This window comes from Eptesicus fuscus, chromosome 21 (assembly GCF_027574615.1).
Source record: "Eptesicus fuscus isolate TK198812 chromosome 21, DD_ASM_mEF_20220401, whole genome shotgun sequence".
NCBI lineage: Eukaryota > Metazoa > Chordata > Mammalia > Chiroptera > Vespertilionidae > Eptesicus > Eptesicus fuscus.
The window spans coordinates 40,037,333-40,049,835 of record NC_072493.1 but is presented as its reverse complement, the minus strand read 5'-3'; the positions used below and the strand labels follow the sequence as shown (position 1 = coordinate 40,049,835).

The following is a 12,503-nucleotide window of genomic DNA, read 5'->3' as shown; positions in this document are numbered from 1 at the left end:
GTTAGGGTGCAGAGTGTAATCCAAAAACTATAAGGCTCTGTGGGGAATCTGAAACCCGAAGAGGTGTGGCCCAGGGTCTGATAGCCACGCTTGGGCCCTTCCCAACCTCGGCTCCTGCTCACGCTTGGCTCAGATCTCAAGCACAGGGTGCGCGAGGGAGAAACCCAGGCCGCAGTGCCCGAGACTGGAAATTGGCACAGGCTTCCAGCTGAGCCCGCCTATGCATGTCCTCACCACGTGCACCTGTCACGCTTCCGCTGGCCTCCTGTGAGGTCTGACTGCAGCCCTCTGCGTTGCTGCCCGTCTTTTCAACTTCCCTTTGCCCAAGAACCTGCCGCAGCTCCCGCGCCTCTCAGAAGGCATTCCTCTGATTTGTCCAGCTGGCACGCACTGTTTGCTGAGGCTCATTTTTTCTGTTCTTTTCCCGCGGTTCCTCTGTATACGCTTTGCTCCTTACACTTGCAAGTTCCACCTTCATGTCTTTGCGAAAGCCGCTTCCTCCTCCAGCAGGGACTTGGGGCAGAGTATCCCCATGAAGTCTTCAGGGACTGGCCTTTTGGAGAGCTTGGTCCCGAGAAGGAGCAGGAAGGAGGGAAGTGAGGCCCAGGGAGCCCCAAGAATTCCCAGAGATGACAGAAAGAGGAAGGTTAGTAGTGGCTCCAAAGGTCTAGCCATGCAGGCCCATCAGCTGCCAGGATGTCCTTTACAAGATTGTCCCAACTGAGGACCCATCACTAAGCCCAGCGCCACCCGAGGCCACACAGGTCATGACACTGCAGTGGGATAGGCTGAGACAGTGAGATCCGCAGACCAGGCGTCTGGCAGCTGCCATGCCCACCCTGCCCATTTGGCCTCGTATGTCTTAAACCCACCCTTTTTCTCCCCCGCTTCGGTCGGTCCTGCCCCCACCTCTTCCCTACTTTTTAAAATTCATTTCTTGATGAGAGAGATCTGTTGTTCCACTTATCTATGCATTCACTGGTTGCTTCTTGTATGTACCCTGACCGGGAATCAAACCCACAACCTTGGCATGTGGGGACAACACTCTTATCAACTGAGCTACCTGGCCAGGGCCCTCTTCCCCACTCTTCTGGGGTCACTTCCCTCCCTTCACAGCACAGACCTCCCCTTGCTCACCACCAAGGGTTCCCCAGGGCCCTCAGAACAGGGCCCAGGCCCCTCTCCACAATCTGCAAGGCCCTGTCCAGCCTCCTCTCACCCTGAATCATATGCCAGTTGCTGAGGAACCTGCACTCCCTTGCTTCCCAGCCAGTCAGTCACACAGGCTGCACCTCACCGCCCCACCTCGCTGCTGCTTTCAGGAAGCCCTCCGTGGCTGAGGCTGGCTCCCCTTTGGACCCCCACCCCACCCCCACCCCTCCATACCAGCCCTGCCCAGTCTGGCTCAGCACCAAGGACACAGCTGCCTCCTTCACTGAACCGAGCCTTGAGGGCAGGGCTGGGGCTGTCTTTGTCACCACTGTGTCCCCAGCACAGGGCTGGTTCCCCCACCCCTTTCCTGGCCTCTCAACTATAAACGACTTTCATAGCCTCCGTAAGACAGGGTTGCCTTTCTGCCCCAGCCCCTGAATTTTTCAACACCGATCACTCAGTCTTTGCCACCCTTTATTCCTCATGACTTCCCCATCAGCCTCATGAGGAGCTAGGGTTGACCCTACCATGCCCCAAGTGGGCAACTGAGGCACAGTGAGGGCTCTTCCCGGCACCAACCCTCACGGCTCTTCAGTGCCTGGGATATAAACCCAGCTGCTCACTCTGGCCCACAAGGTGCTGGGTGAACAAGACCTGCCTTCCCGTACTGGACAGTCCTCAACTGCTTGTCTATTAAATTTACACTGAGTGGCCGGTTATTATGATCTCTGAACGCATAATGATCTGGCCACTCAGTGTACTTCTCTTGAGCACCTCATTTATTTGATATCAAAGATACTATAAATCATGCACCTGATCAGTCTTCCCCTTTGCACTGGCTGATAGAAAGCTCAGGGCAAACAGGTGGTTGATCTCCAGCAAAAGTCTAGAATACTTTTGGTACCCATTTGAGATACAAATACACTGAGTGGCCAGATTATTATGCGCTCAGAGATCATAATAATCTGGCCACTCAGTGTATATTTTTGTTATTCCTCATCTGAGGATTTTTCCATTGTTTTTCAGAGTGGAAGGGAGGGAGGGAGAGAAACATCAATGTGAGACACATCAATTGGTTGCCTCCCACATGAGCCCTGACCCGGGGGCAGGGAGCAAATACGCAACCCAGGTATGTGCCCTTGACCGGGAATCGAACCTGCGACCCTTCAGTGCACAGGCAGACGCTCCAATCCCTGAGCAACCAGCCAGGGCCACTGCTTGTCTATTGAACTTCCATTTCCCTGCTGTTCAGGACTCATTGACTTTCCTCTGGGAAATCCCTACATACAGCCCTTGCCACCTGAGTCTCAACAATTGGCTCAAGGATGGTCACATGACCTATCTGAGCCAATTAGAATCTGTCTTGGAACTTTTGCTGGAAGTTGGCAATAAGGAACTTTCTGCTGCAGGAACTAAACTGGGGCGATGAAAGTTGGAACTGCTGGGGTCACTTTGCCAACAGGGAGTGTCTACTGGATAAAACCACTAGAATGAAACTCACGCTGAAAAAAAAAAAGCAGAGATGAGCTGGCCTGCTGCCTGGACCCAGCCACACCTGAAGTCAGGCACCCCGACTATTAAATAACAAGCAAACAAAGAGCTTTTGGCTTAAATGTAGATGGATTATTAGTCCTAATTCAGCATTGATCTTGCTAATTCTCTCCCTGCCACGCACACACGTAGCAGCCCCACTAAATTACCCACAGTTCTCTGAAGATATACCATGCATCCCGGCTTTTGTCCAGGGCATTCCCAATACCTGGTTAACTCCAACTCACCCTTCAAAACCCAGCTCTGGCATCGGTTCTTCTGGAATGCCTTCCTCAACCTCCTTTCTCTGCTGGGATCCCCAAAACAATGGTTTCTTTAGTGTTTGTCATAACCCATGGCCCCTGTACACAGGGCTCCTTCCGTCTCCATGTCCAGCACTGGGCCTGGCACGGAGTAGGCACCGATCAATGACTGTTTATTGAATAAATGTACTACTGGAGTAGGAAGTGGCTTAGAGCCCAGTATAACATGTGGGTGGGCACGTGAGTGGATGAATGGGGGTCCCACCTAGGAACTGGGGGCCTGTGGATGAGGCTGAGTTCTGTTCTACAATCATCCTTGACCCTCATACCCCCACTGCTCCCATTCTGCAGATGAGAAGACTGAGGCTCAGAGAGGAGAAACCACTGGCCCAAAGTCACACCCCTCCTCTTCACCTCACTTGTAGATGAGGGCAGGGAAGGAAAACCCCAGGGACAGCGTGGAGGAGGGGGGACTTTCCTAAGTTTATTGGACAACAGGCTGCAGGTGAGGGGGCTGAGAGAGGAGGAGGGTGGGGGTGTAATAACTTAAAAACCGGAGGCGACAGCGGCAGCTCCTCAAGAGATCTCTGCAGAGGGAGGGCGTGGGGGTATTTACAAGGATTTGTACAAAGTGCCCCGCACCGGCCTGGGGCGGGGAGGGGAGTTCGAGCACGAGGGGCAGGGAAAGGGAAGGAGTCTGCCTCTGACCCCCACTCCCAGCCCCCAAATTCGCCGGTCTACAGGCTCAGCAACTCTTCCTGCCCCGGCCCAAGGCCTAATCCTTGAACTGTTGGGAGGAATGGAGAAGTGTCCTCAGTTTTCCTCTGCCCCTGCCCTGCCCCGAAGTCTCCTCAGGTGCCCGATGCAGGGTGCGGAGGGTCAGGACCGGCTGAAGGCGCCCCTGCTGAGCCCACTCACCCTCCTCTCGTGCCGAGCATCCCCAGAGAACAGCAGAGGAGACAGTCTTTGCCCCCAAATCCAAGTCAGAGCAACCGGGGGGAGGGGGGGAACGACAGGGAGAATCCCCTCCGCGCCCCCTTTCCTCCCGCAGAAGTGAAGGAGACGAGGAGGAGGACAGGACCCAGGGCCGTGGCTCAGAGCTCGAGGTCGTTGGAGATGCGGGTGACGAGGGTGCGGAAGGCCAGGGCAGTGCCCGCCACGCGCCGGAAGAGAACTCCCCGCAGGCCCGGCCGGGGCAGCTGGCAGACCTCCACTTCGAAGTGGGACAGGGGCTCGGGCCCGCCCGCACCCCCGTGCAGGCAGGCCAGCAGGAACGGCTGTGGCTGGCGGCAGCGGCAGCGGGCGGCCGCGGTGGCCTGGCGCAGAGCTGCCATCAGGGCCTCGGGTGGGCGCGAGCTGGTCAGCTTCACACTCCAGGGGAATCGGAGCAGCCGGGGGGCGGTTTCCGTTTGATCCCAAGGTAGATGGCAACTGAGGAGGGGAGATATCGGAGGTCACAGATGGGAGAGGAGAGGAAGGCAAGCCGCGGTCCCCTCTTCAGGACAGACTCCTAGATGTCCCCTCGGAACCTGTCACCTTGTCATCCCCGGTGCAAAGTTTCAGCTGGACACACAGCGGCCACCCCGCCGGGGACCACATTTCCAAGTCTCCCCTGCAGCTGGGCATGGCCTTTGCCTCCAAATCCTAGGAGGCAAGTGGAGGTGACACGCGTGCACCTGCACATACATCACTCCTTCGGCGGACACTGCAGGCCTGGACCCTCGTGCCCATGTCCTGTGAGCTGTATCAGCAGCAGCACGAGGCAGCCTCTCCTGTGAAGGTGGCCACAGGCTCTAAAGCAGTGGTTCTCAACCTTCCTGATGCCGCGACCCTTGAATACAGTTCCTCATGTTGTGGTGACCCCCAAACATAAAATTATTTTCATTGCTACTTTGTAACTAATTTTGCTACTGTTAGTGAATCGTAATGTAAATATCTGTGTTTTCCGATGGTCTTAGGCGACCCTGCTAGCGGTTCTCAACCTGTGGGTCGGGAGCGCTGTGGGCATTTATTAGCTTGTGTGTGGGGAGGGTCAGGGACGGCACATGTTCTGCACTGGGAAGAGGGCCCCGCACAACAGAGAAACATCCTGCCTCGAGACCAAGGGTGTTCCTTCCGGGAAGTACTGCAGATCTAGTCTTTCTGGTTTAGGTGGGGCTGACTGCCTCTCAGTGCCAAGGGTGAGCACATGACTCAGTCCTGGCCAATGAGAGCGTTCCAGCTCCCTGGCCACTGTGATTGGCTCAAGGGTGAGCACATGATTATATCTGACCAATCAGAATACTCCATCTCTCCGGCCATAGGTATTGGTTGGACATGTGACCAAGCCCCAGCCAATGAGAGTCAGTCCTGGGACTTTGTTGGAACTACTGGGGCAGCTCTTTACTTCCACTGGGGGGGTCTCTAAACTGGTATCCTGTCAAACTAAAGTAGGGCTTGGCAAAGTATAGCACTGCTTGCTTTTTTGTAAATAAAGTTTTATCGGAACGTAGCCAGACCCATTTGTTTGTATTGAATATAACCACTTTTGTGCTACAATCGCAGAGCTGAATAAGCCTGACAGACGGACTAGCCCTCAAAGTCTAAACTACTTTCTACCGGGGCTGTTAGATTCTGTCTGCCACCATTCTGCTCACTGGATGAGAGGAAAGGAGGTGTGATGTCCACAGGGGGAGGAGCTGGTTACAGATGGGAGAGGCTGAAGTTAGAGAATGTCAACAGGAGGTGCTCAAGGATGGGGTGGAAATGAGGGACAATCGGCAGAGCAGAGGAAGAGCTTCTGGTAGAGAAGGGAGGGTCACGGGGGGATTTAGGGAGCTGGCCTTAAAGGAGGAGACTCAGTCCCATCTAAGGATGGGGAAGGTGCTGAGGTAAGTGGGTCTGAGGCACGTGAGGGAGAGGGATGGGGTGCAGTCAGGGGGAGGCACGTGCACTTACCTTGTGACCTCAGGTCCCCCGATTCTCTCAGGTTCGTCTGAGACCCTAGGGGAGGAGAGGGGGCCAGAGTGTTTCACCTGGACATAAGGAGCCTCCTCTCCCCCAACCCGCTGCCTCCAAGACTCTGGCAGCCCTGCCTTGGCCCCGTGCCTCCCTGCTGGCTGGAGCCGGGCAAGGGAGGGCCTAGAGTCGGGATTTGCTCTCCTTTTCCATTCTGAGATGGTTAGTGCAGGTGGTAGGAAAGACACTGAAGAATTTGGAAGACAAAGAAACAGGCAGGTGGGCAGAGACCCACGTGTAGAAGGGGCGACACGCACACGCACCCCTTCCTGACACCTCCTCCGTGAGGCCTGCCCCGTGTAGAGCCGCACCTTCCCTTCCCCACACCCCTGGCCCCCTTCCCTGCCCTAGTTTTCTCTTTCGGACTTGTCACTACCTGACAGTCTATGTATTTTACTTATTTACCGCTCACTGTCTGGGTCCCTCAGTGGAATGCTGGCTCTGCCCAGTCAGGGCTTGGCAAAGCACATCTTGTTCACTCTACCCCAGGGCCCAGGATGGTGCCAAGCACACGGCAGGTGCTCAGTGAGTAATAATGGCAAACATTTATAAAGCGTTTTCCAAGGCAACATTCTAAGCTCGGTCCATAGATCACCTCATTTAGTCCACACAGCAACCCTATGAGGGAGCTGCTGTTGCTACTATCCCCATTTTACAGAAGAGAAAAGTGAGGCCCAGAGAGGCTGAGTGACCTGCTCAGGTCACTCAGCAGAGCTGGGGTCTCAACCTCCTGAGTCTGGCTCCAGAGGCCAGACTATTGTTTATTAAATGAGTAAATGACCGCACATACAGACCCACTCACAGCACCCCTCCCCCCATGCCTGCACACACAGCTCGGACATGCAGACAAGGAGGCAGAGCCAGTGAGAGCAGAGGGTGGACAGGACTTACTGATCTTGGATCCCTGGGGCAAAGAGGCGCCCGAAACGCAGCGGTTAGAGTTCTGCCGTTTAGAGGGATCGAGGGTAACCCTGCAGTGTGAGGAGGGAGTGAAGGGTGACGGAGGAGGAGGAAGATGAGGAGGAGGAAGTGGAGGAGATGATATCGAGGTAAAGGAGGCAGAGTTGAGTAGGAGACAGGTAAGGCCCCATCAGCCCCCAACCTCGACCCCTGCCCCCCATGTCCCGTGGGACTCACCTTCGGGTCAGTTTGGAGGTCAGCTTGGTAAAGAGGTTGGTGGTGGGGCGGGGCCGCCCGGTGGGCAGGGGTGTGGCCTCATGGGCCAGTGTGGGAGAGGCAGGGGGCCCGTTCTGCACGCCCCCGCTTCCCCCGCTCCCTGCCCGCCGGTCCCGGACCTGGCCACCGTGGAAGGTGCTACGGATGGTGGAGCCCCGTGCCAGGCGGCTCCGCTCCCCTGATGGGGGAGCCAGGCTGTGACTGGAAGGGGAAGCGGGGGGCACCCGAGGGGTACCCGAGCTGTGGGCAGAGAGGAACAAGTCAGAGAGGGACCCCAAGGCAGTCCCGCGGATTCTTCCCTGTCCTGAGATCAGAAACTCCTCCCAACCAAGAGCTCGGAGAAGGGCGAGTTGTGCAAGCTGTGTCCTGCACCGCCCCCTCCAAGGCACCCCTCCTTAACCGCCCCTTCTTCAAACTCTGCCCGCTCCCAACCGCCCCTATCCCAGCCCTTTCTCCACACTCAGCCTTGAACAGATTCAGATACATTTTTGGATGAATCCTTTGCTATTTGCCATTCAAACCTCAGGAGCCAAATCAACTTTGCAAATACTTTGCTATCTCAACTTCCATTATCCAAACTTGGGAAATGAATAGATGTGTACGTCAAGGGTACCCATACTCATTATAACAATTTCTCAACAGGTGAAAATAAAGAGGAGGGGACCTGCTTAACTCTCTCAAGATGGTGTGTGAGCAGTGGTGGCCCCACTGTCCCAGAACCCTCCTCTAGCCCCTCCAACACTCCCAGTTCTGACAGCAGGGCCCCAAACTCCAACCTCTAGCCTTCCAGGGGCCCAGCACCAGCCTGGATCTCAAAGAGGGAACCATGACTGGTGCAGATACCACTACCTGTCCCCCAGAATCCATCCTTCTTGTTTTTCTATAGTAATCAAACCTTTAACTAAGAGCATGAGTACAGCACAGGGCCACCCGGCCAGAGACTACATTTCCCAGCCTCCCTTGCAGCTAGGGGTGGTCATATGAATAAATGGCCAATAGAATAAAAACAGGCGCCCGAAACGCATGCTCTGGCCAATAGAATAAAAACAAAAGTGCTTGGTACTATTGCTGGGTCTAAAAAGAATGCTGTTTGCCCTCTACTTACTTTCTTTCTTTTTTTTTTTTTTATATATCTTTATTGATTTCAGAGAGGAAGGGAGAAGGGAGAGAGAGATAGAAACATCAATGATGAGAGAAAATCATTGATTGGCTGCCTCCAGCATGTCCCCTACTGGGGATCAAGCCCGCAACCCAGGCATGTGCCCTTGACTGGAATCGAACCTGGGACCCTTCAGTCCGCAGGCTGACACTCTATCCACTGAGCCAAACCAGCTAGGACCGCCCTCTGCTTTCTTTCCGCCCCTCTGGCTGTTTGGGAAATGATGGCAACTGCTGCCGCGGCCGGAGACCCAGCTCTGGAGCCTCACGTTGCGGTTGGCGGGATCCACCTGGGTTCTCAGAGGACTCCACCTCCACCTCGTTTAAGCCACGACCCCTTGGGGTCTCTCGGTTTCAGCAGCCGAGTCCATAACCTAACTATACACTGTCTCTCAACTAGAACTGGAAGGTCATGCATTACCATGGTTACAAACACAGACTCTAGAGTCAGTCTAGAATCTTTGCTTCTTGACTCACCAGCTGTGTGGCCCTGGACAGTTTACTTAACTTTTCTGTATCTCATTTTCTCAGCTGTAAAGTGGAGACCAGGATCTACCTCACAAGGTTAAGGGCATTCCACCAGCTAAGGTGCAGAGGCCTGGCACAGGGTTCCTGCTTGATGAGTTATTATTTTTACATCCCGACAGTCCTGGTGGGCAGGAGTGTCGCTATCCCCAAGTCCCCCGCCCCCCCAATCCTGGACTTGAACCCTGACATGAACAAATTCATTCCCTTTCATGCTCCAGCCAGTCTGCACTGGTTCCCTCACTCGCCAGCTGAGAGAGACTGAACAGACACGAGCAAGTAAGTTTGAAAACAAGCCAACCAGAGGATGTGGAAGCTGTGACATTCTGGGCTTCTAAGTTCTAAAAACGGATCATTCAAAAAAAATAAACTCAGATTTCTACGGCTCGTGGGCAGGGAACAGGGCAGACTGCTTCCCTGGGCTGACTAATTAATGAAGGGAGGAGGCCTTCAGGGGAGTCTGCGAGGGGGAGGACTCGGGCAGAATCTGCCAAGGGCAGGGCACATACATCCACTCCCCAGCACCCACGGCACCCCTGTCCCCCAACATCTACCCACCTCAGATCAAGGGGGCCCTGCTCCCCCTTCTCCATCGCCGCCCCCTCCATACCTGTTTTCTTTGCCATTTGGCAACAGGGACGGGCGCTCAGCCCCTGGGCGTTCCGTGCAAACGTAGGTGTTTCTGCGGGTCATCATGCTGGGAGGGAGGTTGTTCTGTGAGGGACAAGGCCAGGAGGGGAGTGAGGGCACGAAGGGACACTCCTGACCCCTCACGTCCACCCTCTCTGGCCTCCCTCATGATGAACAAGGAGAGGCCTGTGTGTGAACGGATGGTTTACTCTGGGCTAAAGAAACCAGACACGAGGTTCATGGGCCATCCCAGCAATCCGGGCGGAGTCCCAGGAGGCCCCGGGGTGGGAGGAGGAGGGTCGGGGAGGCTCCAGGGCAGCCCTGTCCACCTCTCCCGCTCCACCCGCCCCCCGCCCCCCCCCCCCCCCCCGGCACAGACCAACCAACTTGGAAAACACATTTGTGCTGCACGGTGTCTCCGCGTTGCCTGTGCACAGACGGTCTCATCTGCTTGGATATTCCTCCTACCTCCCCCTGACTCACTCCTGTGTACAACTGAGGTGTCACTTCATGATGTACCCCCACCCCCAGCTCCAGACTGAGTCAGGGGCCGCCTCTGGCCTCCCCAAAGCAGCCTTCGTCACTCTGTATCGCAACATCTGTTCACATGCACGTCCCTCCTCACAGAACCGTGAGCTCCCCGAGGACAGAAATATCCCGTCGGGATGAGGCCGCCTCACACGCCGCACGGGGAAGGGAGCTCTCTCCTCTAACTCAGGCTGTTGGTCTCAGACGGGTGTTTTTGTGTTTGGAAGCATTCCGCCAGTTCAGAGCCATCTGTGTCTGGAATTTTCTTTCTGGGAAAGTTTTAAATTATGGGGCCGATCTCTTTAATGAGAACATGCGACTGTTCAGGTTTCCTGTTTCTTTCTGTCAGTCTGGTTCGCTGTGTCTTTAAAGGCATCTGTCCATTTCACCTCAGTGGTCAAATCTATTGGCTTAAAGTAGTTCCTACTACCTTCTTATTATCTCTTCCTGTTACAACAGAGTCCCCTTTTCACTCTGATAGTGGCAATTCGTGTTTGCTGCCTTTTCTCTCAACCAGTCCTGCTCGGGGTCCAGGGCTTCTACCAATCTTTCTAAGAACCAGCTCTCGGCTCTGTTGGTTTTCTCTAGTGTACATTTGTTTTCCCTTTTATTGACTTCTCTCCTATTATTTCCTTCCTTCTCCTTTCTGGAGGGCTAATTTGCTGTTCCTTTCCTCCCTTCTTAAGCCGTGGGTTTATGTGAACACTAACAGTAGCTCTCAATGAGCGCTTACTGAGCCAGACACTGTGTGAAGTACTTTATGTACAAGATTCTCTTCTCACAATGACCCAAGTTTTTTAATGAGCTCACTTCACAGGATGGAGTCCTAAAGCTCAGAGAGGTAAAGTCACTTGCTCAAGGACACACAGCTCATCGGTATAATTCAAACTTCGGTCTCTATGGCTTCAGAGTCCGGACCCCTTTCCTATTACATGCCTGCACCCGGGTCTCCCACTGTGAAGGGCATTTTGTTCCCTCCGCTGCACCATACCACGCCAGGAAGCTACAGAAGCCAAGTGTTACACTGCTCAGACTCATCGGCAGCTCAGGTTCTGGACAGGAACGGGCCCTGCCAATCTTCGCACTCATGAAGCCCCGCCTTCTGCTCTCACAGGCCAGGTCCTGCGGTCTCTGCTTCCGCAGGCCCCACGCCACCTCCCAGGTGCTGGAGGTCACGGGGCCTCTGGCTGAGGGTGAAGTCCTGGAGTCTCACACTGGAGCCACGACGGTGTGTGTGTTCTGGAATCCAACTGTGCTGCAGGCAGCCCCAGAGGGGGCAGCTGCTGGTGGGTCTGGCCCGCTGACAAGGTGTCATTCCCACAGGTCTGGTCCTTTGCCTGTTTCTCCAGCCCTTCCTACAATTTGGTAAGCACCACAGCCATTCCCTGTATTAAATCCTTCCTGCCCAAAGCACGCTGTAGGCTTCCTTCGGACTCTGGATGCTAATTTACATATGAGCATCGAGCACAAGATCAGACAGAGGGAACGCTCAGCAAAGGTTTGTTGAATGAATGAGTGCGTGAACGGATGCAACAAGGAGTCCTGTGTGGTGGTCTGGGGAGCAGGATGGGAAACGCCAAGGTCAGAAAAACGTGAGCCCAGTGGCATCTGTAGGCCGGGCCTCGGTGGTCGCAGCCCCGACCCTGCCCCAGCCCCGGCCACTCACAGGGGTGCTCGTGCTGTCCTTCCGCCGCTCCGGGATCTCTGCTTTGTTGGGGTTGTGGGCACTGCTGACCATCGGGCTGGACGGGGGCAGCCCTCGGCTCCCGCTGCCCGCAGCACTGCAGCTCGCCTTCCGGCTCGGCAGGCGCTCCTCCTTCAGCTCCGCCTCCCCCGTGCTGGTTGGGCTGCGCTTGGGGTGCAGGGGTGCGGGGGATGGGCCGCCTGGTGGAGGGAGGGGACAGTTAGGGTGGCATCACCTGGAAAAGCCAGAACCTACACTGGGTGATCCTGGGAACCTCAGCATTCCTCGCCTGGGCCGTATCTCTGCGTAGGCCTCTGACAGGGGCTGTCAGAATGACCCAGAAGCTCCAGGGTGACGCGATGCACGTGGAGGTAAGCTATGCACGGCATCATTCTTTTCTTTTAAGGTCCAGAGACTGGGAACAGCCTAAATACCGCTGAACAGGCGAATAGTTAAATAAATCAAGATATTTCCACACAATGGAATACTATGCAGCCATTAAGAATGAGAAAGCTCCGCCCAGCTGACGTGGCTCATTGGTTGAGCATCGACCTGTGAACCAGGAGGTCACCATTTGATTCAGGTCAGGGCACGTGCCCGGGCTGCAGGCTCGATCCCCAGTTTGGGGCATACAGGAGGCAGCTGATCCATGAATCTCCCTCATCATTGATGTTTCTATTTCTCTCTCACTCTCCCTTCCTCTCTAAAATCAATAAAAATAAAAAAATAAAAAGAATGAGAAAGCTCTTTATGTAACAATAGAGTGATCTGCAAGACAGACTGCAAAGCAGGCCTACACTGTGCTATCATTTGCATAAAAAGGAGAAAAGTGCCTATCTATACATATCTACTATATCTCC

General features: G+C 54.9%; 1 protein-coding gene across 2 annotated transcripts in view; it reads right to left on the bottom strand.

The window, feature by feature from the left end:
• Nucleotides 1–2,753: 2,753 nt before the first annotated feature.
• The window catches only part of MARK4 (microtubule affinity regulating kinase 4), a 30,120-nt gene continuing 20,370 nt past the window's right edge, over nucleotides 2,754–12,503 (bottom strand). The window contains exons 13-18 of one of the 2 annotated variants that reach the window (XM_054710921.1): nucleotides 11,626–11,843; nucleotides 9,412–9,515; nucleotides 7,080–7,358; nucleotides 6,834–6,913; nucleotides 5,883–5,927; nucleotides 4,312–4,376 (exon numbers count right to left, since the gene is read on the bottom strand). In XM_054710921.1, the coding sequence (XP_054566896.1) occupies nucleotides 4,312–4,376; nucleotides 5,883–5,927; nucleotides 6,834–6,913; nucleotides 7,080–7,358; nucleotides 9,412–9,515; nucleotides 11,626–11,843 (791 nt within the window). Of the gene's footprint in view, nucleotides 4,377–5,882; nucleotides 5,928–6,833; nucleotides 6,914–7,079; nucleotides 7,359–9,411; nucleotides 9,516–11,625; nucleotides 11,844–12,503 lie in introns of both variants that reach the window. The other variant, XM_054710920.1, reaches the window with a different exon arrangement.